We start from the raw sequence: 27,533 nt of genomic DNA on the forward strand, positions 1-27,533 counted from the left end.
TTTCCCCAGAGGGCAGGCAGGTGGTGGATACAATCCAAGAACCAAAGACCCGGGTGAGAAAACCAGTGCCAGAGGCCACATCCCTGAAGCTCCTGCCTGTGCCTTTGAAAAATCTTCAACCCGCTTTTCCCTGAACCATAGATAAGGATAAAGGATGGATAAGGGCCTGCTTGGGTGGGGCTGTGCACATCTGTGTGCAGGAAGAGAGGACACCTGGGACTTCCCGAAAGGGGACTATGCAGAACCTTCCCCTGCTGCTGGTTGCCAAGGTCACGGTGCTGGGTTGGTGTGGAGAGCTCAGGAGGGTCAGGGTGACTACCTCTCACTTCACATGCCCACAGGTGCCTGAGGGTCTGGCTGGTTTCTAATGCTGTACTCATTGGGGCAAGCCGCTGGGATTCCCAGCGAAGCTCCCGCTAAACAGGACTAGAGAAATGGGAGGCGGTCAATCCTATCCCAACACAGAGGAGAAAATGGGATCCGCCAGTATCTCCCCAGAAGGGTTAGCTGCTGCCTCCAGCCCGAGCTTCCAGGCAACGATACACATTCATCCTCCAATTCATAGACACAGAAACCATGGTCCTGCCCTCCAGAATGGCTCTCCCAGGGGAGCCCCAGCCTCAGACCCCTGGGCAAAGCTCATGAGCTAATTAGGGGACCCACCAGACACACTTGCCTATGGCTACCAAGTTTGAACCTTACTTGTTCCCCCAAGGAACAGAGGAGAAAGTGTCCCTTAGTGGGAAGGAATGGGGTGACAGCAGTGCTTCTGGGGAGCCACTGTACCCCCCCCCCCCCAAGAAGCCTTGCAGGAAAGCTGCTGTGGCTTAGCCCGGCTAGTGCACACTGTCTCATGTGGTTCTGATAGGACCTGTCTCCTTCGTATAGGTCTTTTGGGCTCATGCTCACTATATCTACCCCCCTGGGTGCCAGAGACCCAGATAGCTGGCACCCCCAAGTCCCTGCAATTCCATGAAAAGGAAGAACATGAGGCTCGGAGCTGAGTAAGGCCATGCCCATCGGGCTGGGGACTAGCTGCACCTCTCGCTGGAAGGGGGGACCCCAACATTTTAGGTTACTCTCATGTAGTTCCATCTCTCTGGGTTTCGGTTTCCTCCTCAGCTAAGTGGGAGCTGGGCTGTTGTGAAATGACACACTAGCACCCGCGGGAGTAAGCTGTCCCCTCTCTTGGTGGCACCTCATCTTCTGGACACCACTTACCTTGTTTTTTCCTGGGCCCAAATCCCACCCACCTGCCCCTGCCCATGCTGGTATCCTGGCCCAACAGAGGAAACCTTGTCTCCCCAGCCTTCTATCCCTTGTCCAGACAAGCCCCGACAGGCTGCCCCCTCAAGCCCTCCCCATATCAATACACTCCAGAAGGCTTGACAAGAGTGGGTTCTTTATTATTTCATTTTTTTTCTCTTAAAAAAAGGTACTCCTTCAGTATAAAAAATAAATATTTTAAATACGACATTGAATAAATAAAAATAATCTGTCAGTATGAAACATTCCCACAGGGTACATTCATCAAAGAGGAATTTGTCACCCAAAAGGCCAAGTCCCTTCCAATGGAAAGGAAAGGCGGAAACATCGGAGGCCCCAGGGCCTGAACCAGCAGTGCAGAGAGCCTGGGCTGGGGCTGCAGAATCACCGTTGCACTTCTGAAGCCACTACCATGCAAGATCCTGGAGTCCTGGCCCACGCGCCATGTCTGCTCCAGAGAGCCAGCATAGCAGAGCCAGTTGGCTTGAGTCAGGATTAAGGACTCAGAAATAGACAAGGACACAGAAGAGAGACCGGTAAACTGTCAGTGCTTTCAGGTTTGAAGTTTTAAATAATAAATAAAAAAGGCCCCCAGGCTTCTCTCTTAATAAACTGCAAAATGCCCTATCCCTCCTTCTCTGGCCCAGACACATTACCCATCATGCTAGGTAGGAGTCAAGGTGTGTAACTGCCTTCCCCTTAATGCTTGTTTGCCCAAAGGCGCCATGATTCTGGGATGCTGTGCATCATGGCTCTGAACTGTTGGAGTCAGATGTAGTCAGGGGGTTGCATTGTGGAGCCAGGGGCTGTGCACAGAGAGAGTCCATTGGTCCCTGAGCCTTCAAAGCTGCCAGGTGGGCGGAGCCCAGGGAGGCTCCATGTCCAAGGGGATGTGAGTGGCAAGACCCAGCAGGCCCCAGGCTGTGGGACTACTTGGCTTTTAGGCAAGTTGCCTCTCAGTTTGGAGAAGGACACAGCCGGTCTTGAGCCTCTGAGCCTGAGGCAGCAGCAGGAGCATGGTGGCACAGCAGTGTCGCTAACACACTATGCCACATGCTAGTCTCCTTTCCTACCCAAAGCCTGTTCACCTGCTGTCCAGGTAAAGTGCTTAGAGATTGACAGAGAACGGTGCAAAAAAAAAAAAAAATGCATAAAGCAGAATCCCAGAGCTGAACTGCCAAGGACCGCCCTGCTCCGAAGCTGAGAGGCAGCTAATGCTGCCCCGGCTTGGCTGCCTTCCTCCCTACCCCGCTCCCAGATCGAGGGCGTTCCTCCGCTTGCCTGGCCGCAGCACAAAGGAGATCAGATCGGATTCCCGGCCTGGGAGCCCAGACATGGGCGGGAGCGGGAAGGCAGCAATGAAGCAAGGACCACAGCTTCCTGGTCTGCGTCCCAGTCGTCTCGGGCCTTGCTCTCCCCTTCTCATGGGGTACTGGGCAGCCGTTCAGGCCCAGTTCAGGGCCTGCACTGCCTCAACTTCCTGCGTTCACCCTCTGTGGGTGTTCAGGCCACCCGAGGAGCTTCTATGCTGAGTGGAAGCATACTGGGCCGCCGGGTCAGGATGTCTCAGTCATCTTCAGCTGCTCTTTGAGGAAGACAGAATCTCCTTGGCCCAAGGTTCCAGAGCCATTCATTATGAATGGTGCAACGCAGAGCAGGAATCCAGGGGGCGCCAGAGAGCACAGCGGAACAAAACAACAACAAACCGCTCCACTCCCTCGGAGACCAGAAATGGGGAGGGCGGGGGGGCGGTTAACCCAATCACTCCATATACTGGTCCAGCTGCTTCTGGGGGACCCTGATACCCTTAAAGCGAGTCACAGTGGGAGACAGGAGAGCTAGCCAGCTCTTCTGATCTTGACCCGTCTCTAGGCTTTACCCATAAGCTGTACCTGTTAACATCATCAGCTCTTGAGGCCTTGGCTCCCGTGTAAGGAGCCTTGTACTATTTCGGGGAATTAACTTTGCCATTTAAAGCACCAATAAGTTAACATAAATAGGACATAGTAATAAATAGACAGCAGCAGTGAATCAGACACAGCACTCTGGGTCTCTAGAGTCCTGAGACCCTGACCTCAAGTTCTGCTTCTCCGAGCTCTAGGGACCCAAGACAGCCCTCTGGTCCCCCTCAAGTACCTTTGTGTGACCTCCAGGGCCTCAGACATGACCTTCGACTCTATCCTACCTGTCTGTCTGCTCAGGACCACCTGTTCTCAGGGCTTGAAATGAACAGATGAAATCTGCAGTCTGCTACCACCCCAGCAACGGCTGCCTCGCTTCCTCCCTGGCTCCCGGATGGCTACAGAGCCTTCCCTGGGAGAGTTCTGGGAACAACCTCACCTGCCTTTGCAACCTGCCTCTTTCCACCTGCGCACACCCAGCCTCTAGGGCCAGCTGGCAGCCCCCAACCATTGCCAGGCTGGGGTCGGGGAGAACTGTCAAGCAGAGAACGACCCCGTCAAGCTTTGACAAACTCACGCCCTTCCGGGGTCTTCCTTTCCATACCTGAAGACAGTCTTTCTGCTTCCCCAAGGGCCTGAACACTCGTGACCTTCTAGAATCTTCCACCTGACAATCCCTAAGCCTGAATGAACTCTCTAATCAAACCGAAGAAAAGATACATTCCACCCCCCAGGGTGTCCTTTCTCTCCTCCACCCACAAAACTTCAAAGCGACAAGGGGTCCTTCCGGATCCCAGTCCCCCTGGCCTGCCCGCATCCCAACCAAGCCTTCGGAAGTCTCTCTAAGGGACAGCAAAGGCCCAGATGGCAGTCCCTCTGCAGGGGGCCAGGAGACTCCCTAGACCTTTGCTGTCTGCCGAAGACAACTGCAGCAGCTTGTTCACACACCAGGTGAGCAAAGGGCTGAGTGAGGTAGTGGGACAGAAATTGCACCCACACGTCACCCCCTCAGTCCCAACACCCTTGTTGCCATTTCTAGCTGGTGCTGAGCTGTCTGGAGGCCCTGCCTGTGGAAGTTTCCATCACAGCCCAACCCAGAGTGTAGTGAGTGACTGGAGATCCCTGGGGTCTGCCAGCAGCCCCCTCTTTTGCATTTAACAATGCCCTGAATCCTGGCACATTTTGAGAACCCCCCCTCCCCACATCTGGATCCCACTACAGAGATCCCCCAGTCCATGGCACACTCAAGACCTCCTGTCTAGAAAGCCTTGGCCACCGTGCTAATGACTTCCTTGTACGTCCCCAAGAGCTGGCAGCCAAACTTTTTCTTTTGGAAGTCCAGTTTGTCGGAGGTGTCGGGAGGGTACGTCACATCCACGCGGCCCACGTGGTACTTGTTGCACAGGCGGCACAGCACGTTGTTGAGGAGCCCCCTCATAACGTCGATAGTAGCGTTGATCTTGCCCTGGATGCTCTGGGAATTTGGGTTCAGGTCCTTCTGATCTCGGGTGACATTGCCCATGGAGGTACTAAGGTACGCAACCATCTGATACAGCTCCACCAATTTGCTCTTCTCTGTCCCGTTGGCGTGGAAAAGCGGGAAATCTGTCGTGTTGGCCGCGCACAGCTTGTCTGGGTGCTTGATAAATGGATCCCCTTGGGTTGTGTACTGACCAACGGAAGGGAGAGGACACGGAAATCAGGGTGAGTGTTCCAGCCTGCCACCATCCCTTGAAGGACAAGCTCCTTCAACCTCGGTTTCCCCACCTGAGTGAGACTCGGGGCTCAACTTAACGCCCCTGTAGGCAACTAGCATCATGAGTCAGCTGTTATCAGGAGCATGAGCTCACTCATCAAGGTCACCGTGACATATACGGAGAGGAAATGTAGCATTTCACAGGTGTCACCACCTCAGCCAGAACACCACATACACTTGCACTTTCGGTCACCTCAGCTTCTTCCTGGGTACCCCCCACTGTTTTCAATGACACCTCCCTCCCTGTCCACTCACTGTGCAGCCTCTTCTTTAGCCCCTTTAACTATGTACGCCACAAGGCTGAAATATGGTCCCCACCTCTCAGGCCAGCTTTCCCTGCCCCCCCGCCCTTCTCCCCCCCTCCCCCCCCCACTGGCAGAGACCTTAAAAGAGTGACTGCCAGTCTCTGAGCCTAGGCTGCGGGTGTGGGGAGGAATCCACAGGTGCATGACCTTCCCCCACAGTGCTCTTCCAGCTCCTAAGGGGTCCCCTCCAGCCCTCCCTCCCTACCCCCACTCCCCCCCCCCCCGTTCCTCAGTACCACCCCCCCCCAGGACAGTAACTTACATAGCAAATAAGGAGGGCGTTGGCACTGCCGTTGAGCTGTGCCAGTTGACTCTTGACCTGGTTCATGAGGTTGCCATGACATGGGTGGCGGGTGGCACAGGTGGCATTAACAGGGGTGATGGGAAGGGGGCTTCCTGCCCCGTGTCTCCAGTGCAGAACCAGCAGTAAGGGAAGAAGCCCTGGGAAGAGACAAGAATAATAAATGGTAAAGGCAGGGGGCCTGGGTGAGGCTCAGAGCACATTTGGGGGGGGGGCGCCCATCCCGCCTCCCTTCACTCTCCATCTGCCTGTCCTTTTACTGCTCTGCTGCTGTCCCTTCCTCCCTTCCCCCTCCCCCCCCCCCCCACCTAGGTCCTTCACCCCAGTTCTCTCTGCTTTCTCTTTCCCTGCCCCTAGCCTTGGTTTCCCCACCTGTGCCATTGGATTGAGTGGAGGAGAGAGGAGAAGAGCGAGAGCCGCGTGCCATCTAGAAGCTGGGCCCAGAGCACCACTCAACGCTCTAGCTCTGTCCCTCCTGGTACCCTGCCTTTCCCACTCCCAGGATGGGCCAGATTGCTAGCCTACTTGATGTTCATTGTCCCATTGCAGCCTAGAGCTAACTCCAAGCTGGACCCTTTGCAGACCACGGAGGCTTGGGACCAGGGACTGGGGTCTCTGTTGAACCTCTCCTCTCAAACCTGCCCCTTGATTCTGGCTCCCAAGGCCACTGCCTCTAATCCTATCCCTGTCCTTCCTCAGTGAGGCTAGTCCCCTGTGGAGAACTTTCCACCTGTTTGTTCTGCAGGTTCTAACTCTCCGTGCAATTGTCTTTCACCCTCACTTGCTACGGCACCCCACCAACTTCACACACTTTGGAATGAGAGGAAATGGTGCAACCAGGAAAGAGACCAGGGAAAAGGTCGCAGGCGGGACACGCAAGAGGAAAGCGAAAGGTGTCAGGAGAGCCAGGAGCTGTCCGGGCCTGTCCAAGATCACCCCTCCCCCGGGGCGCCTGCCTCTTCTTCACTTTCAGTTACATCGGGGCCCCTCATCCCAGCCCAATCTTTCCAACACACGGCGGAAAACACACACCAGAAGGCGATAGAGGCTGAAGTCAACTCTTAAGTGAGGCTGGAGACCTCCCACCTGAACTCCCCATACTGGGACTAAAAAGATCATAGAACTTTTAGTTCACTTCCCTGGTCGTCCCCTGTTGGCCCCAGCATCCCCAGACAGAGTTAAGGCCCCGGGATGCCTGCGGGGGTACCCATACCCGTTTCTCACCTCGCGTCAATCACAGCTTTCCAGGGACTAACAGACGGAAGCGGCACCTGCGCCGGTCCTGGCCGGAGTTTGCAAGCTGCTCCGCCGCCTGCGCCCCTCCCAGGGAGCTGCCCGGGACGCAGTTGGAAAAGAGAAAGCGGAAAGAAAGAAAGAAAAAGAAAGAGGGAGGGTGAATCCCGGCGACAGCAGAGAAGCGAGAGCAGCGAAGGCAGCAGTGGGGCGAGGAGAGGAGGCGGTGGAGCAAGGCTGCGCCGGCCGGGTCCCTCGCTGCCAACCTGCTGGCCCCGGCGGGCTGGGCGCTCGGTGCCCGGACCATGTGCAGCTCTTGCTCCCAGCCGCCACCCAGCGCCTCGGGCGGGCCCGGACTGCGCGGGCGCCCCAAGTGTCCGAGTGGCGCGGCGAGCGAGTGCCCCGCCGGTGTTCGCCCTGCGCCCCAGGCTGCGGGCGCGTCCGCAGCGGGGCTCACAATCAGCGCCCGATGCTTGGATTTACCTGCGGCCAAGACCTTCATTATGGGCTGGACTCCAGAGGGCCTTGGAGGAGACCTTAGATGCAGGCCGTTTTCAGAAGTTCATGCTCAAATGGGGAATTTGCCTGATTTATATACTGGAGCCTGTGTTGTAAGAGAGAAACAGCTATATTTAGCTGGGATCCCCAGTCCAGGAAGTTGTTTGAGGTGCATCATAGGAAATTATGAATGGAAGAAAGTAAGAGTGAAGGGGGAGGGGGGACGAGTGGGGGGGAGGGAAGGGGAGGGCAGACTTTTTCCTTCTTCTAAGAATTTGATTGATAAAATTATAATGAAGTCTTTAGCAACAACAACAACAAAAAGACCGCCCTGCGGTTTTCCTGAGTGGTTTGCTCTGGGTGTTGTTTGCAGATGGGTTTGGTGGGCAAGGGGTCTCAGGGGGATTCAGATGGGGTCCCCAGCCTTGTACCCTTCAGAAGTCCCAGGTTTATCTAGGTTTGGGGGGCGGGGTAGCAACAGACTGGAGGCTGCCTTTGTGGTCCCTGGTGGGGGGTGAGGGCGCACTTTGCGGGGCAGCAGGAGGAGTCGGTTTCCAGGAAGGGGGCTGGGGCCCATTTGGACTTTAGACGGTCATAAAGTGGAGCGGAACGTGGACGCTGGAAGCCACCGTAGGGGTGGCCTTTCTCCAGCCTGCCCACTGCCAGTGGACACAGAGGGGCTACAAAGGGGCGTGCTGCCAATGTGCGTGCGAGAGGGTCTGACCCCCTTACAACCATCAGCGGGCCCCCTTTACTGACTGGTACCTGTGAGGCCTGGGAAGACACGAGGTTGTGTCTCTTTGGGACCTATCTGGGCAGACGCTTCGGGGAGGTCCCTTAGCCTTGCTACTCTGAAGGGGACCCCCTAAAGCAGAGGTCGAAAGGGGCTGGGCAAAATGGGACCCCGATGCCTTGCAGGCACTCTTTGAAAGCGTCAGAGTACGAAGGTGACTGCCAACAGATGCTTCTACAGTCTACGGCTGTGGGTCCTTGCCCGTAGAGTAGAAGCTGTCTGAGGGACGGGGGAGGGAGGGGGGGGGGGAGGAAAGGGTGAAATGAGACCAGGGTCTCCTCACTAAATATGAGGCAATGCAGAGAGGCACGAGGTGAGAGAGCTCTGAGCAGACACACCTACCTAGGGCCATGCTGTCCCCAGAGCCACCGGGTCCTTCCAGACCTGGAGATGTCATTGCCCTGGTGAACTTCTCCCAACCTGTCCCTATGACCTGACTCCAGATCCGTGTGGGAAAAATCGTTTTTTTCCAAAGCGTTGCCTGGCCATGGAACCCCCTTCTTTGTTCATGCCCCCAGGCCCCCAGCTCTTGCCTCTAGCCACATCTGGGATCTACTCGGATGGTCTCCAGCCTATCAGGATGCTTTGTGCCTGCTGCTGTCCCTACCTACCCCCACCCCACCACACACACACACACACACACACACACACACACACACACCCTGTCCCATCCATATTCTTGATCCTTGTGGTCTTTTGGCAGAGCCTTACATAGTGGAGCGATAAAACCGCCCCTCCCAGCTGGCATTTCCCAGCAGCGAGGAGATCTTAGAGGCCAGGCTAGCACCCTATCTTCCTGCACCCCAGCACACCTTGTCCCTTCATCAGTGACCGTCCCTGGACATGTACCCGCGCTCCAGGCATCCCAGCTCCACACCACCAGAGCTACTTAGAGCACTTGGACTCTTCAGTCAGCTCTGGTCCCACCATCATGTCTTCCAGACATCTGCTGTCTGAGTCAGCCTGGCTTCTTTCACATGGGCCCCAAAGCTATCAGCCCTGAAGCTCACCGTGGAACTTTCCTTCCCTCTCCTGTCCCCAAGGCTAAGTCCCCTCGCTGAGCGCTTCAGGGCTCACGGAGACCACAGCCCTAACTCCTACGCCTCACTCTCCTCCAGATCCTTCCAGTGGACTTCCAGGCTTCGCACTGCCCTCTGGGTCCCTAGACCCCACACTGGTCCTATAGCCCCCCCCCCCAACAGCCACTTAATCTCAGCTCCACCCTACAGGAAACAGGAAGTGGGAACAGGTTCTAGAATATGTGGGACACTAAGGCCTTTGAATTTCAGCCCCTTAGCTGACCCTCTTTTGTGCCTCAGTTTCCCCTCTTACAGTACCTGACTTAGTCCACGCTCCCCCAGCACTCTGGGCCCCTCGGTACCCCAGGCCCTGCCTCCTGCTCCAGTCATTTTTGAGCACCACCTGTGAAAGGCCTCTGAGGAGACGCCAGGAAAGGTCCCCAAGCAGAACCGAGCCTCTGTCTTCTAGCCGCCTGCAACGTGGCTGGCCTCGGCTGGAGTTTTCTGCCTTCCCTCCCTCTCTATGCTGCTGCTGCTGTGTGTGTGTGTTTCCCCTCTGCTTCCTCACAGAAGGCATCCTCCCTTCTTGGCTGCCTGTTCCCAGGGTTGTGACCCTGGGCCCCACCCTGGAGTGGCAGCCCCAGCCCAGCCCCGTCCAGCTGTGATTTCATCTGCAGCCTGTCCAGCTCCTGCACGCTGGGCTGCCTGAGGGGGTGACAGGCTTTGGGATGAGGGGGGACAGCCAGTTTCCACACAGGGAATCCCACAGCAGGGATAGGGGGCCGCCATGTCAGGCCCAGGTGCGGGCTCCAGGTGGCCTTGTCTTCTCTCCAGGAAACGACTAGCTTGAAGTCTGTCCTGGAGGCCCAGGCTAATCTGGGCTCTTCCCAGAACCCCTCAGCACTCTCTCCCGTTCACTTCGACGCATGTGGCCAGCCTGCCTTGATTTTTCCATTGACTTTCACTCAACCCTCACAGCTGTCTCCTAGGATGTCTCAGCTGCTTGTTTTTCACATATGGAAATTAAAGGGTAGGTAAAGGCACACGCTGCAGGGGTGCACAAAGAGTTAAATTTGGAGCCCAGCCCTCTGGCTTGCAAGCTACAGTGACCCCTCTGTGAGGGAATAAGGACTCCCTTCAGCCCTTCTCAGGCATGACCTGTTCAGTTGGCCTTGCCCCCCCCCACCCCCCACCCATTCCTGTTTCAAGTAGAAACATAGGCTCCAGCTTGGAAGGGGTCTGCTCCGACAGCACTGGTCAGGAGGGTGACTGGGGCACACACTATTTGCTTTTGTTAAGCATTTTACACCTCTTGAGAGAGCAGTCTAGGCAAAGGCAGGAACTCTCGTGGTTTGAGGCATGTGGGGACTTTGACCTCATTAGAAGCAGGCTAGAGATTTGGCTCAGCGAGGTACAAGCTGTGTGGCTTTGGGGAATTGGACACCTCTCTTTGTCAGTTCCTTCATGTGTGAGAAAGAATGATGGCGCATGCGCGTGCACACACACACACACACACACACACACACACGCACACACACAATGGGTTCATTGGGAGGGCCTGGGGCCCAGCAGGGTTCCGGCCCCCAACAAGCCTCCTATGTGTCAACATGGACCCTAAAGACTCCTTTGTGAAACAGGTACAGTAGACAGGAGAGGGGGTATTCCTCACCCCACAGCTCCCAGCTCCAGGGGTACCTCGGAAAGATCAGGCAGAATAGAGAGGACTGATTCGGTAATGCGCTTTCCCTGTGATACACACACACACACACACACACACACACACACACACACACACTTTGTCACACAGACTTCCACACATATAAACAACCTGTCATACACCTTACATACATACAACCTGTCACACACACACACACACACACACACTTGGTCACACAGACTTCCACACATATAAACAACCTGTCATACACCTTACATACATACAACCTGTCACACACACACACACACACACACTTGGTCACACAGACTTCCACACATATAAACAACCTGTCATACACCTTACATACACACAACCTATCACACACACACACACACACACACACACACACACACACACACACACTTGGTCACACGGACTTCCACACACATCTGTCATACACCTTAAATACAAACACACACACACACACACACACACACACACACCAGTAAATGCTTGTGTTGAAGACAGTTGCTGACCAGTCCTTACCACCCCCAGAAGCTGATTCACCCCCAGACCCCATCTGAGAAGCTCAGCTCAAAGGAATTTGAATCACCAGCTGCCCCCCTGCAGAGCCCCTGGGGGAAGGGCACGGGGGTGGGGGTTAGCCCCTTGCCTGCCTGCTTCTGTGTCTCCTTCCTGGGCCCTGGGGCTCTCAGACTCAGGAGAGAGGACAGGAGCAGTAGCTGCTTGCAGGGCTTGGGGAGGTGGCCTGTCAGCCAGGCATCCTGTGTGGGCAGTGGTTACTCAGCAGGTAAGTAAGCAGCTCTCTGGGCACTGGGAATTCCCCAAGCCCAATGACCCAGATGCTCAGCTGCCCCCACAGCCAGGCCAGCCCCATTCTCCTTGCACCCTTCCCCTCCCCTGGAAGATCTCAGTAATTAAAAAAAACAAAAAACAAAAAAAAAAACAAAAACAAAACACCCTTAGCTGGGCTTTGGTGATCTCACCTGGAAGGCGAGCATAAAACGACATATAAAATAATGAGATGAGAGGAAGCTGGCAACAGGTGCTCAAAGGAAATAGAAACTCAGGATTGTGCCTGGCACACGTCCAAAAAAGGCAGAGCCACCTCCATTGTCCACCTTGAGAAATGAGGGTATCCTTGGACCTGTAGCCCTCACTCTGATCCACAGTGGAATATGTTACTTTTGGAACAACGGGTAGACTGTGTTGCTAGGTAGAGGGCGGTATGGGCTGTTCAGCCAGGGGACTTTCAGCTCTGAATCCTACACAAGACACATACCAGTTATGTGGCCCTGGGCGATGGCTGCTCTCTGAGCCTCAGTTTCCACTCTGAAAACAAGGACGGTTCGGGATAGATGCTCTATCAACTTTGGCCAGTGGGGAGTAGGGAGCTTGGACCAGGCGTAGGCTCAGCATAGTGTGATGGTTAGGGCTGGGCTGCCTTCGGGATCTCTCAGTCCTTGGGGGATGGGGGTGGGGTGGGCATGGTTCCGGGCAGTGGGCAGTCTTGGAAAAGCATCAGCAAGCCCTCCTGTCTCAGTCCTAGAGAGGCCCACTGTTGCCAAGGAATCTGCCCTCCCCACCTCCCCCACCCCCCCACAGACCCCACTCAGAGCCAAAAAAGCCAGAAGCAATCTGGCCGATGGCCAGGAGCCCCAGCACCGTCTGGACATTTCCTGACTAGTTCTACGTCAGGAATCAAGCCCCTGGAGGTGAATCAGAGTGACTGCATCCCCCGCCCACCCCACCCTCCCCCCTTCATTTCTGATAGAAATTGCAAAGGAAATAGCAGCCCATAGAGCTAACCGGCAGTAGGGCCAGAGGCCAGGGTGTGGCGTGGTGGGTGGCCAGTCCCACCCTGATGCTGCCCTCCAATCCTCTATTGTAGCCTAGGCTGCTCTCCTGGTCTAGGATTGCGTGTCCTGTTGGGGAAGCATTCAGACTTTGGCCCTCTTCCCTACAGATGTCCAGGTCTATCTCAGGCAGACCAATGCCTTCACACTGGCCTCTACCGCCTCAAAGCTTACAGGTATAAGTTACAAGATGCCAGTAGCGCTTTCAAAGAGAAATGGGATGACGGAGACCCTTAACGCTGCCAGAGCGGGGGCGGGCGGGGGTGGGTGGGTGAAGGGGGGGGGAGCATGCTACCTGAAGCATTCTTCCCACTTGTCTATGCTCCTTGCACCCTCCTTGCACCTCAGAAATGCAGCCTAGGCCCAGAAGGTCTGTGTGACTTGCCCAAGGTCACTCAGCAGTCAGCTCAGGAATGGGCCAAGGCATGGTGGTGTGTGTGTGTGTGTGTGTGTGTGTGTGTGTGTGTGTGTGTGTAGGCCCGACATCCCGCTGAGCAGGTCTTGCCTTCTACAAAAGCACTTCCTTCTTCAGCCTCAGCCCCTCAAGGCTTCCTGTCTTAACCTGGGTGACGCTGGGGACAGTCACAACTACCGAGCCTCTCCTCACAGGCGTCAGGAGCCCTTCGTATACACCATAAGAGAGGGAAGTAACTGGGTTACTTCAGGATGGCCTAGGCTCAGAGGCCTAGTTGAATCCAGAAGAGGGCGCCCTGCAGACTCCCTGCTACTCAGAAGCATCTGTGTGTCAGAGGTAGTCTGTGCATCTGTGCCTGGCCCCACTATGCATGTGTGTGTATCTGATTGTATGATTTGCCTGTGTCCTGTGTGTGTGGCTAAGACAGAGCTGGACTTTGCAAGTAGTGTGTGTGTGTGTGTGTGTGTGTGTGTGTGCGCGCGCACACACACACACACATGCCTGTGTGAGATAGCAGGTCTGGGTGGCAGTCAGACGTGACCCTGTGCATGAGTATGTTTGTACCCCAGTGTCCCTCCCTTTCACTGTCTAGCCCCTGTCCCTGGGAACCATGGGGCAGCCTCATGTCATGGGGGCCACCAGCAGCTGGTTCCCTCACCCCGCCCTGGCCCTCCCATCCCGGCCACCCTGACTTTTGGCACAGGGAAAACGCTGATGTCACAGCCAAGCTGACAGCTTCCTTTTCCCACTGGGTTTTCCAAAAGAGAGAGAGAGAGAGAGACCGTAGCACGGCTGCTATTAAATGATCACGGGTGTGTGTGTGTGTGTGTGTGTGTGTGTGTGTGTGTGTGTGTGTCGGAGGCAATAAACAGAACAGGAAACAACAGTGGACAGATGATACAGTGGACACAGGAAGCTGGAAGCTGCCATAGAGGTAGGGCCTGGTCTCATCTCTGTCCTCCTTTTCCAGTCAAACTCACTAGGGCCACTTAATTGGGCCAAGAGGTGATGCTGGGAGGTAGCTGAGCCCTGTCCCAACCCTGCGTGTCAGGGAGACTTGAAAAAGATTCCACCCCCAGCCCCCCCCCCCCAGGAAGGAGCTAATGTGAGGTAGAGGAGAAAGAATGAAGGGTCCCATCCTGGGTGAGGGTGGAAGGAAGGGTCCCGGGGGAAACTGTCTACTTTCTGGGAAAGAGAAGAGTACGCTGCGACTCTGTGCGGACAGAAGCAGGTGGAGCTGCTGGGGACAGTGTGTCACAGCCAAGACTGGCTGCCCCGTCAGGAAGCAGAGAACTGACTCCAGCCTCACATCAGCCACATCCTTGGGCCTCTGCAAATCTTGAGGAGGAGTCTCCCGGGGCACAAGGCTGGCATGTCTACCAAGCCCAGGGACGTCCCTTCCACTCCAGAAAATCATGGCAGAGTGCCTAAGAGACACCCTAAGACCTCCAGCTCGCTTTCTCTCTCTCTTTCTTTCTTTCTTTCTTTTCCTTCTTTCTTTTTATTTTTTATTTTTATTTATTTATTTTGACACACTTGGAAGCCAAGGCTGGGAGTTGAGTGACTTGTTTAGGGTCACAAAGTGTACAAAGCTCTGTGTCCCCACTCCAGCCCATCCTCTCTGGGATTCTAAGAGTAGTTGGAGCAGCCAAGAGGCACCCAGGGTGCCATAGGTCCGTGAGGGACCCTGGGGCCAGTCACCTCAGGGGAGCATCCCCTTCTGCCTAGGCCAGATGGCCAGTGCTTATCAGCCACAGGACTCCATGACACAATCTTCTCTGATCTCCTGCCCAGCAGGCCTCACCCTACCACACCCCTGGACCCTGCTTTTGTACCCTCCCTTTCCAGGTGGGACCTGTGCCCAGCCCTCGTATCACAGTGGGCTCCGCACATCCAACCTGCAGGCTGATAACTGAAAAGATGCTTTCCTCCGACTGCAGCCTTAGCACTCCGTCCCCACCACACACCGAGTCCTTGCCTAGCTTTCCAAATAGGGTGTGACTCTGTTGGCTGAAAGAGAGGGGACCACGGGCCCTGGAATCTGTCAGCCCTCTCAGATCCAGTTCCAGCCCTGTCACTCACAAGCCATTTGTGGCATCGTCTCTCAAACCTCAGCAACAACATGTACAAACTTGGTAACAGTGTCATCAATCATAGGTTGGCAATGCCACAAGATATGCCTTTATTACGGACATCTTTATCTGCTACAGCTTCAAAGGCGAGGCCCAGAGAAGGGATGCCACTTTCCCAAAGCCACACAGCAAGTCAGTGGGTCATCATTGGTAATATATGGTGCCTGGTGCTCGTCCTGGGGTCTCAAGGTGATGGGACCCTACAGCCTCAAAACTGGTTTGCTTGTGAATATTCCAGAAAGGACTTGATTCTTAAGACCCCATTGCCTTGACTAGATCCAGTCATTGATTTTGGGGGGGGTTGGAAAACAAGCTTAGGGTTCTTTGCCCTGAAGACACTTAGCAGCGTTAAGCCCTGGGCAGCAGCGCCTCCCGCTGTCCAGGGGCAGCAAGTACAGCCATCGGGCCTGCTCAGCTGGTGTCAGCAGGTGGGTGGGGCTGAATCGGTGAATTTGAGGAAGTGAGTGGGTGCCTGGGGCTCAGGATTGGGGTGGGCAGAGGCCATCAGCCAACACCGGGGAAAGAAGGCTCCCGAGCACTTTTGCCCTAACAACTGCAGGCCGAAGCCCAAAATACTGGCCACAAGGGGGTGCTAGAACCATATGCACTGGACAATGGGTGAAACCGTACTGAGAAGGCTCAGGGGGAGAGGGCAGCGGCCCTTCCCTGGTCCTGCTACTTGCTCCTACCTTGCCCTGACAGTTCTTCCAGGCTCTCCATTTCTTTTCAGGGGAGCCATGGTGACCTAGAGAAGGAAAATGAACTGCCCAAATCCACACAGCAAGAGGCACGAACCAAATGTAACCCAGGTACACCTGTCTGTACAGTCTGTGGTTAGGTCCCCCCACTATGCTGTCCCGTCCCAGTGTGGCATGTAGGAACCTGGGAGCAATTTCCCAGCCTCTTGGGAGCCCCTACCAGGTTTGGAGAAACACTGGCCACACAAGGTAGAGATGAGTGCCTCTTTTAATTTGGGGTGCCAGGCCCCCAGTGTGGGGCTTTGCACAGACTTGGTTGTTGTTTTTTGTTTTTTTGTTTTCATTTTCCTCTGACCTTGTCACTATCCTGGACCTAAGATGCCTGGATCACAGACCAGCCAAGCTCCCAGCTGGCCAAAGGTCAATCGCCCCAGAGCACCCATGATGGTCCCCATGGCCTTCTGGCAGCCCATTCTGGATGGACAGGGACTAGCCTTCCAATGCCCCATCTATTGGAGGGTGAGTGAGGCCTCTGCAGCCTCAGAACTCCACTGCTAGGGTGGGGGGGCAGGGGCGGGAGGAAGGAACCTGAGTGTCCCTTGGGAAACTAGGAATCAACACTACCTTTGGAATCAAGCTGACCTGACCATTGTAGAGTGAAAGATTTGGAATCATCTGCTCTCCCCACTGCCCTTTACCCATGCCATGAACTTTAACCCATAGGGCACTTTCACAGCGCCTCTCTCCAGCTTTGCCTGGGCACCCTCCAAGAGAGCCTTACAACCCTGCCTTACACAACCCATGATAGACAGGGAGACTGAGTCCTGGAGAGGTGTGGGGGCCACCAGGTGCCCCTGATGCACAGAAAAGCAACTGATGTCCCGTCTACCCCCTCCTGGGGATCAGTGTGGGGAGCAGCTGTACCCGCTTAGTCCTGCCCCCTCAAGGGAAGCCTACCGTGGTCTCTGTTGTGTCCACAGCCTGCGCAGATGTCCAGTCTTCAGGGCGACACCATCGTAGGGCCCCTCTGCTTCCCTCTGCTGCTGAGGCTTCTCTGGCGTTGGCTACTCACCCTGGCCCCCACCTGACTTCCGTCCAGAGCTGGTAGCCTGAGGCTCCCCCCACTTCCACCCCACCCCCAAGGTGAGGACCAGAGAGGTAGAGAGCCCACACCACAGACAGAGCCTGCCGCAGGGGTGGGGAAGGTGTTGCTGGGTTGCTGGAAGGAAAAGTGGGGCTGGGTGTGGGGAGGGGGGCGTCCCTGTACTTGATACCCCAGGGCTGCGTGGCAAGGCCACTGTGGCCTGAGTCACAGCTGACTGGGCCGCGCCTAGCCTGTCTGGGTGACCCAAGCGGGCATAAGGCAATGACTGGGCAGCTCTTCCTTCTCATGACCAGCTGGGGTCGACCTTAGGTGTTTTGACTCAGAGCTGCCACGGGCTGTGTGCACAACCACCATCCTCTGTCTCTGTCCCAAAAGCCACAGGCCTATAGTTGCCCCTGTCCCAGCCCCCACCTCAGAACCCAGGGAACTACCTGGCCCTTCTGATCTGCTCTCCGCCTGAGGCTTCAGGGCCCCACCTGCCGTGGGACCTTCGGCCCTCCCTGGGCAAGCCCAGCCTCTAAGGACACTCCAGGAAGCAAGGAACTGCCTATGCCGAGGGCCTCTCGAGCCACTGTGGACTGTGACCTTTTTCTTGGTGCCACAAGGGGTTCTCCTGGCAGAACTGAACAGGCCTGGCATGGACGGCAGAAGATGCTTGCGGACAGGGACTGAGAGAAGAGCTATTCAGAAAAGAAGGGGGAAAAAATCAAGAAGGGATTAAGGGAAGGAGGGAAGGAGAGGAAATAAAGGAAAGAGAGGAGGGAGAGAGAAGGGGGGAGGAAGAGAGGGAGGAACTGTTTACAGCTTACAAACCTGCCTAGGGCAATGCTTTCCCCGGGAAATCCCGTTTTAGGGAAGTGGGCTTCGACAGGAAAATTGAGGCTTGGCTTGTGAGGGCAAAGGTCATATTCATTTTACCTCTAAGGTCTTCATTTCCCACTGAAGAGAAAATAATCATGTTAATGCTGGGGTGAGGGGCGGAGGCTGGAGAGATGGCTCAGGGGGTCCGCACTCTCTTGTAACCTCTGTAGGCACCAGGCACACCATACTAGGTAAAATACCCATACACATAAAATTACTTAAAAAAAAAAAAAATAAGACTGGGCCAGGCGTGGTGGCACACACTTTTAATCTCAGCACTCGGGAGGCAGAGGCAGGTGGGTCGCTGTGAGTGCAAGGGCAGCCTGGTCTACAAAGTGAGTCCAGGACAGCCAGGGCTGTTATACAGAGCAACCCTGTCTCGAAAACACAAACATAAACAAACAAATAAAACTGGGACAGTGGTCAGCAGATGGTCCTATGGGTAGGGCTTAATGCCCAAGTATGAGGCCCTGTCTGAAACTCTGCATGGCAACAGGTGCCACATGGCAGCAGGTGCCACATGGCAGCAAGATGCCCATGACACCAGCACTGGGAGGCAGAGACAGACAGACAGACAGACAGACAGACCAATCTCTGATGCAAGCTGGCAAGCAGCCTAGGCAAAATGGTGAGTGTCAGATTCAATGAGAGGCTGTGTCTCAGAAAACTAAGGCGGATGGGGCAGTTCAGTGGTTAAGAGCATTTGTGGCTCCTGTAGAGGATCCAGGATGAGCTCCAGCACCCCCACACAAGGGCTCACATAGCTCCAGTTCTAGGGGATACAGAACCCTCTTCCAGCCTTTGAGGGTGTCAAGTGCGCAGACATACACACCATACACTTGGGGGAAACACAATACACATAAAATAAAAGAAATAAGTCTAAAATAAAAATGAGGTAGAAGGACTGGTGCAGTGGATGTAAACATGCTTTTGTTTCGATCGCAAGTGTAGGATGGGGAACAGGCTTGTGCGAAAACAAGTGATGTTTATCCACTTAGAAGTAGAGCCACCTCAGGCTGGGGCTTGGTTTTTGCCAGCTGAAAAACACATCCTAGTACAGACTCGGAGAGGATATATATATATATATATGCCTAAAACAGGAGGGGCTGGGGCTTTTTGGGTCTTGGTCTTGTTTGGCTGTTCATCGCTCCACTTTGAGACACTCCTAGAGAGAACCACTCCAGAGAATGTTTCAGGGCTCTGGGTTCCGGATTCTGGGTTCCGGTTGTGGTTCCAGGTTGCAGCAGCAACTTTGGTCGAATTGCTGGCCTGCTGAAATCCCACCGACTATGCCAGGGGAATCACTCCCAGGAACTGAGTCTAAAAAAGTCTACTTCTCTTGTTCCCCTAAACCTCCTTTCTCTCCTGTCTAGGGTAGATGGACGGGAAGGGAGGTATAAGCATTAAAGAACACCAGATAACATATGTTTGGAAAAGGTCGAAGCCTCTAGATTGGAGACAGGGCTAGGGGGTTAAAGAGTAGGAATGCTTTGGAAGAGCATCCAAGTTCATTTCCCAGCACCCATGTCAGGTGGCTCACACCTGCTGTAACTCCCACTCCACAGGGACTGACTCCTTTGGCCTCTGCAGGCACCTAGCACCTGTACTCACATGTACAGACGTGTATGCACATCATTTTAAAATAAAAATAAAATCTTTTGTTGTTGTTGTTGTTTTGTGTATTTTGTTTTTTGTTTTTCGAAACAGGGTTTCTCTGTGTAACCTTGACTGTCCTGGAACTTGCAACGCAGATAGAGCTGGCCTCGAACTCACGGAGATCTGCCTGTCTCTACCTCTTAAATGCTGGGATTAATGATTGTGCCATCCATTCCCCACAAAGAAGTAAAAATAAATAAATAAATAAATAAATGTGGAGAAGTATTAAGGAAAACAGCCCACACCAACCTCTGATGTGCACACATGAACTATTTCAGTAAACCCCACATACATGTGTGTGTGTTCACACACACATAGGGTTTTTTTGTTTTTTGTTTTGGTTGGTTTGTTTGCTTCTTAATCAATCTGAGAAAGCAGATGTGGCCGTACACCACCGTCACCTAGGAAAATGTTAAGCTCAAGGCCAGCCTAGACTCCATATTGAGACACCCCCCACACATGCAATAAACAAAACAAATCACAATAACGCCGCGATGTAGCTGTGTGGTAGGGCCCTTGCGTACATGCCCAAGGCCCACAGTTCTGTCCCCGGCACCAAAACAAAGAAAGACAGCTGAGACAGTGAACACCACATCTTCTCATGTGAGCTCTAGCGTGTCTAGGATGCGGGCATCCAGACTTGTGGGCTCGTTGGCACATAAACTGAGCCTGCTGGGACCCCTTCTCTGACCATCAGGCAGGCCTCTTATCCTTGGAACTTGAAATTATTTATTTATTCGTAATTTTGTACGCATGGTACCTGGTTCCCATAGAGGCCGTAAAAGAGCTGCAGATTCCTGAGAGCCGGGCAGTGGTGGCGCACGCCTTTAATCCCAGCACTTGGGAGGCAGAGGCAGGCTGCTCACTGTGAGTTCGAGGCCAGCCTGGTCTACAAAGTGAGTCCAGGACAGCCAAGGCTACACAGAGAGACCCTGTCTCTAAAAAAACCAACTCACCAACCAACAAACAAAAAAGAGTGGTGGATCCCCTAGAACTGGAGTCACGGGCAGCTTTGAGCCACCATCTGGGTACTAGGATCCAAACATGGGTCCTCTGCAACAGCAGCAACTGCTCTGCAGGCTCAACCTTCAAGTGTGTGATAGATACAGTGACTAGGTCTGCGACTGTCACCCTAAAACCAAAACAAAACAGACACCTCAGCTTCAAACAGGCTGGTGTCCTTCTATCTTCCTGAGTGTGGGGGCTGGGCCCCTAGAGGCAGTGACTCCTCCGTCCCTTCTCAGGACAGTGGAGAGGACACCAGTTTATTTTCGTAAGCCACCATCTTACAGTGCGTTCCGAAGTTAGATCCCGGCTCCGGGACTTTCCCAGCAGGCGGTCTTGAGTATCAGTGAGCCTGTGAGGAATCTAAATGCTGCACTCTGGGAGTTGTTGCCAGCAACAGGGAGGCACCAGAGTCCTTACCTTGGGGAACCCAAGGAGATTGGGTACTTGAGCTGCAACAGGGCACTGCAAGAAGTAGGGAGTAGGGGGAGGCCAGGCTGCAGGGCAGGGGTGTGCTGGGCCTGAGGGGAGGCCAGGCTGCAGGGCAGGGGTGTGCTGGGCCTGAGGGGAGGCCAGGCTGCAGGGCAGGGGTGTGCTGGGCCTGAGGGGAGGCCAGGCTGCAGGGCAGGGGTGTGCTGGGCCTGAGGGGAGGCCAGGCTGCAGGGCAGGGGTGTGCTGGGCCTGAGGGGAGCCCAGGCTGCAGGGCAGGGGTGTGCTGGGCCTGAGGGGAGCCCAGGCTGCAGGGCAGGGGTGTGCTGGGCCTGAGGGGAGGCCAGGCTGCAGGGCGGGGGTGTGCTGAGCCTGAGGGGTGGCCAGGCTGCAGGGCAGGGGTGTGCTGGGCCTGAGGGGAGGCCAGGCTGCAGGGCAGGGGTGTGCTGGGCCTGAGGGGAGGCCAGGCTGCAGGGCAGAGATGTTGTGGTGGTTTGAATGAAAATGTCCCCGCCAAGCGTTCATATATTTGAATGCTTAGTCACTAAGGAGTGAAACTGTTTAGGAAGGACTAGGAGGTGTGGCCTTGTTGGAAGAGGTGTGTCACTGGGGTTGGGCTTTAAGGTTTCAAAAGCCCGCTCAGGCTCAGGCTCAGGCTCTGGCTCTGGCTCTCCTCTGTCTCTGTCTCTGTCTCTGTCTCTGTCTCTGTCTCTGTCTCTGTCTCTGTCTCTCTCTCTCTCTCTCTCTCTCTCTCTCTCTCTCTCTCTCTCCCCCTTCTGCTCCAGCACCGTGCCTGTCTGCTTCCTGCCCTGATGACAATGGACTAACCCCTCTGAAACTGTAAGCCAGGCCCCCAGTGAGGTGCTTTCTTTTGTAAGAGTTGCCTTGGTCGTGGTGTTTCATCACAGTAAGAACAGTGACTAAAACAGATGTGCTAGGCCTGAGAGGAGGGCCAGGCTTCAGGGCAGGGGTGTGCTGGGCCTGAGGGGAGGCCAGGCTGCAGGGCAGGGGTGTGCTGGGCCTGAGGGGTGGCCAGGCTGCAGGGCAGGGGTGTGCTGGGCCTGAGGGGTGGCCAGGCTGCAGGACAGGGATGTTGTGGTGGTTTGAATGAAAATGTCCCTCAAGCGTTCATATATTTGAATGCTCAGTCACTAGGGAGTGAAACTGTTTAGGAAGGACTAGGAGGTGTGGCCTTGTTGGAAGAGGTGTGTCACTGGGGTTGGGCTTTAAGGTTTCAAAAGCCCGCTCAGGCTCAGGCTCAGGCTCGCTCTCTCTCTCTCTCTCTCTCTCTCTCTCTCTCTCTCTCTCTCTCTCTCTCTCTCTCTCTCTCTCCCCCCCTACTGCTCCAGCACCGTGCCTGTCTGATTCCTGCCCTGATGACAATGGACTAACCCCTCTGAAACTGTAAGCCAGGCCCCCAGTTAGGTGCTTTCTTTTGTAAGAGTTGCCTTGGTCGTGGTGTTTCATCACAGTAAGAACAGTGACTAAAACAGATGTGCTAGGCCTGAGAGGAGGGCCAGGCTTCAGGGCAGAGGAGTGCTGGATCTGAGTCTGGAATGGAAACTCCAGGCTGGAAGGTAGGAAGGTATTGTGGACATTTTGTGAGTGGAAGAAGCCATGATAACACTGAGATGTCCAAACCGTGTTGCAGGAGCTATAGACTGGCTGGGGCAGGAGGCTAAGCATCGAGTGAGATGAGGCATGAACCATCAGGAACATTGAGTGATGGATGCAGAGTGAGGGCCTGGGCTGGGATTCTGCAACCTTGTGGGCGGGGCAAACAGAACTCAGGACGGTGGATGGGCTGGCCAGCCGAGAGGATGATGAGCTGGGATTTAGACCGCCTCCGAGTCTTCTGGAGCTGAGGAGGAACAAGAGCCTGTCTTGGGAGACATCAGCTTTGTGACGCAGTGAATGGTAAGTCCTTGGTGACTTAGGCGGTGCCCCTGAGACTCTGGCACAGGGAAAGGAGCATCCTCTCCAGGCCAGAGGCAGCTCACGCAATCCTCCTGGGTAGGGATGCAGAACTCAGGCAGGGTGGGGCGGCCGCAGGCCTCTCTGCCCTTCCTCTGCAGCCCAACCTCTGCCCTCTCTGTGGGCAACCTCAGTGCCTGCCGCAGCCCCGATCACCTTCTGCTTCAGGAAGCTGGGGGGGGGGTGCCCTGTCTTTCTGTGGGTACCACCTCCCCCCCGCAGCTTCCCAGCAACCCAGGCCAAGGAAAACCCCCTTCTCCTCTGTGGTCAAGGCAGCCATGAGAGAGAACCAGTCTGATTTGGCAGGCCTGGTGTTCCAGCTGTGGTGGGGAGGTTGAGATGGGTCAGGGTGAACTCTCTGCTGGGCTCCTGAGCAGCCATCCTCCATCAGTCCTCTCAGGGCTAAGGGCGGGGCCTATCTCATCTCATCTCCTTGTTGAGCTCCCACTATGTATCGGACAGCCTGGGACAAAATGAAGGCAACAGACCACCTGACATGGTTGTTGGGAACCAAATTCAGGCCCTCCCCGAGAGCACTGTGTGCTCTTCACCTTGGAGCCATGAGGCCAGCCCTGTGCTCTTGAACTGACAGCTAGCTGGAAAGGAGGAAGGTTAATGGAGTGCGTCCCCCCCCCCAAAAAAAAGAAAAAAGAAAAAAGAAAAAAAAGTCAAGGAGCAGCATTCAAAACAGCAGGAATAGCACAGGCAAAGACGGTATGGTAGGAGGGAGCCCTGGGGCCAGCCAGTGTGGGTGGTGGATCTGCCCGACTCAGACTTGGCAAGTAGGCAGGCAGCCGGCCTCAGCAATAGGAACCCTGGGCCCAGAGCCTTTGCACAAGGCGTCTATGAGCTTGGGCCAGATGCTCTTCCTCCTTGGTCTTCTTAATTAAGCACAATCCCTTTACTTACTCACCTCTGACCCCTTAAATGCTGGGGGGCCTTTGCCCCAGCTGTCCCCACCACATCTGCACGTCACTCAGACCACAGTGAGGACGTCATCTCTGCAGACACTAGCCTGCCCAACCACGTCTCCTGATTCTCACTCTCTGTGTTACATCATCTGCTGTGTTTGCCCGGTTCACGCAACCTCGGATGCTCCTGTTGGTTCCTTTGCTTGTCTGCTGTCTGTCTGCCCCTTGCCCCGGAGCTCAGTGCCTCTAGAGGCTCTTGTAATTGTCTGCCAAGTTGCAGAGGCCAGAGACAGGAGCAGAAAGATGCCCTTGCTTTGGGACCCAAGGGCATTAATTTTTTTTTTTACTGTTTTTTTTTAATTGAAAAATAAAATCATTCATATTACATCTCAATTGCTAGCCCATCCCGTGCATCCTCCCATTCCTCCCTCCCTCCCGCTTTCACCCCATTCCTCTTCCCTATGACTGTGACTGATGGGGATCTCCTCCCCCTCAATATGATGCTAGGGTATCAAGTCTCTTCTTGGTAGTCTGCTATCCTTCCTCCTGAGTGCCATCGGGCCTCCCCATCAAGGGGACATGGCCAAATATGAGAAGGGCCTGAATTCTAACTGTGCTGGCCCACAGCTACTTGCTGTATGAACCTACACAGGATGCTTGGGCATCAAAGCTGCAGACTCTATTGCTGAGTCTCACATGAGTCCTATCTGGGCCTGTACTTTCAGGAAGTGGGGGAGATTGGGACTGATCAGGTCATCCTCATCTGTTTCCTTCTAGTAATGCTGGGGTCAAACATGGGACCTTATTTATACTGGGCAAGTACTTCACTACTGAGCACTGAGCACCCAGGACCCCATTTTATAGGAAAAAGAACACACAAATTTACTACATATCTAAGGCATATTAAAGGCCAAGTTCAAAGTCTCACCCACGTCATAAGGATGACACCAATGAACAAGCCAAGGTGGATGGGAAAATCTGTGAGGCCTCAACCTTACACCAATTGGTTGACCAATGCCAAACAGCCCTGAGAACATATATACAAATAATATACAGACTCAACAGGTTATATTTATGAATCTTTTAATATGTACAAATACATATATGTATACAATAACAGTTTAAAAAGAAGCCATGAGGCTGGGTGTGGCAGCACACACTTTTTTTGTTTTGTTTTGTTTTTTCGAGACAGAGTCTCTGTGTAGCCTTAGCTGCCCTGGACTTGCTTTGTAGACCAGGCTGGCCTCAAACTCACAGTGACCCACCTGCCTCTGCCTCCCAAGTGCTGGGATTAAAGGCATGTGCCACCACCGCCCAGCTGGCACACACTTTTAAATTAATTAATTAATTTTTGTTTGAGACGGAGTTTCTCTATGTAGTCTTGGCTGTCCTGGAATCACTTTGTAGACCAAGCTGCCCTGGAACTCAGAGAGATTTATCTGCCTCTGCCTCTGCCTCCCAGAGTGCTGGGATCTCGGGGAGGCAGAGGCAGACTGATCTCTGTGAGTTCGAGGCCAGCTTGGTCTATAAAGTGAATCCAGGATAGCCAGGGCTCTGTTAACACATATAAACCCTGTCTTGAAAAACAAAACACAAACAACCAATAAAACCCCAAAACAAACCAAAGAAAACCCCCCCCAAAAAAAAACCCCATGCATTTGAAGGAAGTTGTGGAGGGGCATGTAAGAGGGTTTGGGGAATGGAAAGGGAATAAATAAATGTAATTAAATTACAAACTCAAAAATAAAAGAAAAAATGTCTTGACTTTTGTTGGCACCTCTCCTGCCTTTGGCCTATAAGCATGCCCCTCTCCCAAGAAAGGGCCCATTTCCTGGGGTTCAGATGTAAACTCTAATGCAAGCTCATCAGGAACCAGGCTGACACACATCAACTCCTTAGCTCTGACCTGGGCATTACACAGGGGAGGAAATTGAGGCTCTGAGACCCTTAACTTGCCCACTGACACACAGAGGGACCTGAAAGAGAATGAACCAGTCTGGTCGGCCTGTTCCTGCTGTGCAGCCACTGCCTGACCTGTGTGCTGTTTTCTTGACCTGCCACAGAGCCAGTAGGGTGTTGGTGGCAGGGGTGTGGCTGTGATTCATTCCTAGAATACTGACAGCACTTACTGTGAGATCCAAGTGCCAGGCAGACCTGTGCCCTCTGTTCCTACACATCCGAGCCGTGTGCACAGGCACAGCTAGTGCAGAAACACACCGTATTCCCACATATGTGATCACAAAGCACACATTTCTTTTCTTTCTTTCTTTCTTTCTTTCTTTTTTTTTTTTTTTTTTGGTTTTTCGAGACAGGGTTTCTCTGTGTAGCCTTGACTGTCTTGGACTCACCAAGCTGGCCTTGAAGTCACAGTGATCCACCTGCCTCTGCCTCCCAAATGCTGGGATTAAAGGCATGCGCCATCACTGCAGCACACATTTCTAAGTGTCTGTTTCAAAATCAACATTTAGGCCAAGGGGTGGTGGCTCACGCTTTAATCCCAGCACTTGGGAGGCAGGCGGATCTCTGTGAGTTCGAGGCCAGCCTGGTCTACAGAGTGAGTTCCAGGCCAGCCAAAGCTACACAGAGAAACCCTGTTTTGAAAAAAACAAAAACAAAGACATGATCGCCTCACAAATCTGTACAGTGTTACCCTGAGACCCAGTGTCTGGAAAGGGGTCTGGGATGGGATGGCCTTGGGGTGAAAGCTGAGAAAGTCAGCCCCCCGCCAAAGCAGCACCTCAGAAACAGCTGCTTCCACACACTCTCCTCAGCTGAGGCCTGACAGCTGCTCTTGGCTTTCCCTCCGGTCACCAGTTTACACAGGGAAGTCTTCGCCGCCTTCCTCCCTCACGCTGTTCTGAAGGAGAGCTTGGCTTCTCTATATTCTAATACGTAAATTTAAGTTCCACATGTCCCCACTCTATAAGAGGTTTAAAAAAAAAAAAGGTAGCTGGGGAAACAGCTGTATGGGACAGGTCTATGTTCCCTGATGCAAGAGAAGAGGCGGGCCTGCACCATGAGATCTGGTTAGGGGACCAGCATCTAAATGGGTACTGGGCCAGTAGATGATGCCTAATCCAAAAACCTACGCTGTTTTTATTCTGTCTTTCCCTTTCTCTTTCATATACAAGTATAACCATGGTGAATATGATTTACCTTCACTCTGTGTGTGTGTGTGTGTGTGTGTGTGTGTGTGTGTGTGTGTGTGTGTGTACATATATACACACATATATAGCTATCCTTTGGTTTAAAGCAACATTGAGAAAAACATCTTCATCAGTATCTCCCTCTGGGCTGTTTAGTTCTTAAAGGAAGAACTGATCTTATCTTAGCCTGCATGACAAACGTCATCTTTTGATCTTAGTTTGGTTTCTACTGCTGCGACCAAAAGCAACTTGAGGAGGAGAGAGTTTTTTCAGCTTACACCCCACACTCCATCACTGGGGAGCTGATGCAGAGGGTCAAGGAGGGTGCTGCTTACTGGCTTGCTCCCCATAGCTGGCTCAGCTTATTTTCTCGTAGAACCCAGGACCACCAGGCCAGCAATGACTCCATCCAGCAATCACTAACCAAGAAAGGGCCCTCACGGGTAATCTAATGGAGGCGATTCTTTTTCAATTGGTGATCTTTCTTCCTGGGTAACTTCAGCTGTGTCAAGCTGCCAACATAGCTGCTAACTTTTTCTCACATCTGGGAATTGAACCCTGGTCCTCTGGCAGAGCAGCCAGTACTCTTTACCCA

The 27,533-nt window shown here is 53.9% G+C and overlaps 1 protein-coding gene across 3 annotated transcripts; it reads right to left on the bottom strand.

The window, feature by feature from the left end:
- Positions 1-1,385: 1,385 nt before the first annotated feature.
- Positions 1,386-16,889, bottom strand: LIF (LIF interleukin 6 family cytokine). Of its 3 annotated transcripts, XM_084799297.1 has the most exons (4): positions 16,809-16,889; positions 7,246-7,366; positions 5,491-5,669; positions 1,386-4,836 (listed from the first exon to the last, which is right to left on the bottom strand). In XM_084799297.1, exons 2-4 carry the CDS (start codon positions 7,262-7,264, stop codon positions 4,426-4,428), a joined length of 609 nt encoding a protein of 202 aa, XP_084655423.1. In that variant the 5' UTR covers positions 7,265-7,366; positions 16,809-16,889; the 3' UTR covers positions 1,386-4,425. The 3 variants fall into 3 exon arrangements, with proteins under 3 accessions (XP_084655423.1, XP_084655424.1, XP_084655425.1); XM_084799298.1 differs by lacking the exon at positions 16,809-16,889 and having other exon boundaries at positions 6,754-7,451; XM_084799299.1 differs by lacking the exons at positions 7,246-7,366; positions 16,809-16,889 and adding an exon at positions 7,029-7,192.
- Positions 16,890-27,533: the final 10,644 nt, after the last annotated feature.

Source organism: Acomys minous (genome assembly GCF_964271855.1).
Source record: "Acomys minous genome assembly, chromosome: 10".
Taxonomy (NCBI): Eukaryota; Metazoa; Chordata; class Mammalia; order Rodentia; family Muridae; genus Acomys; species Acomys minous.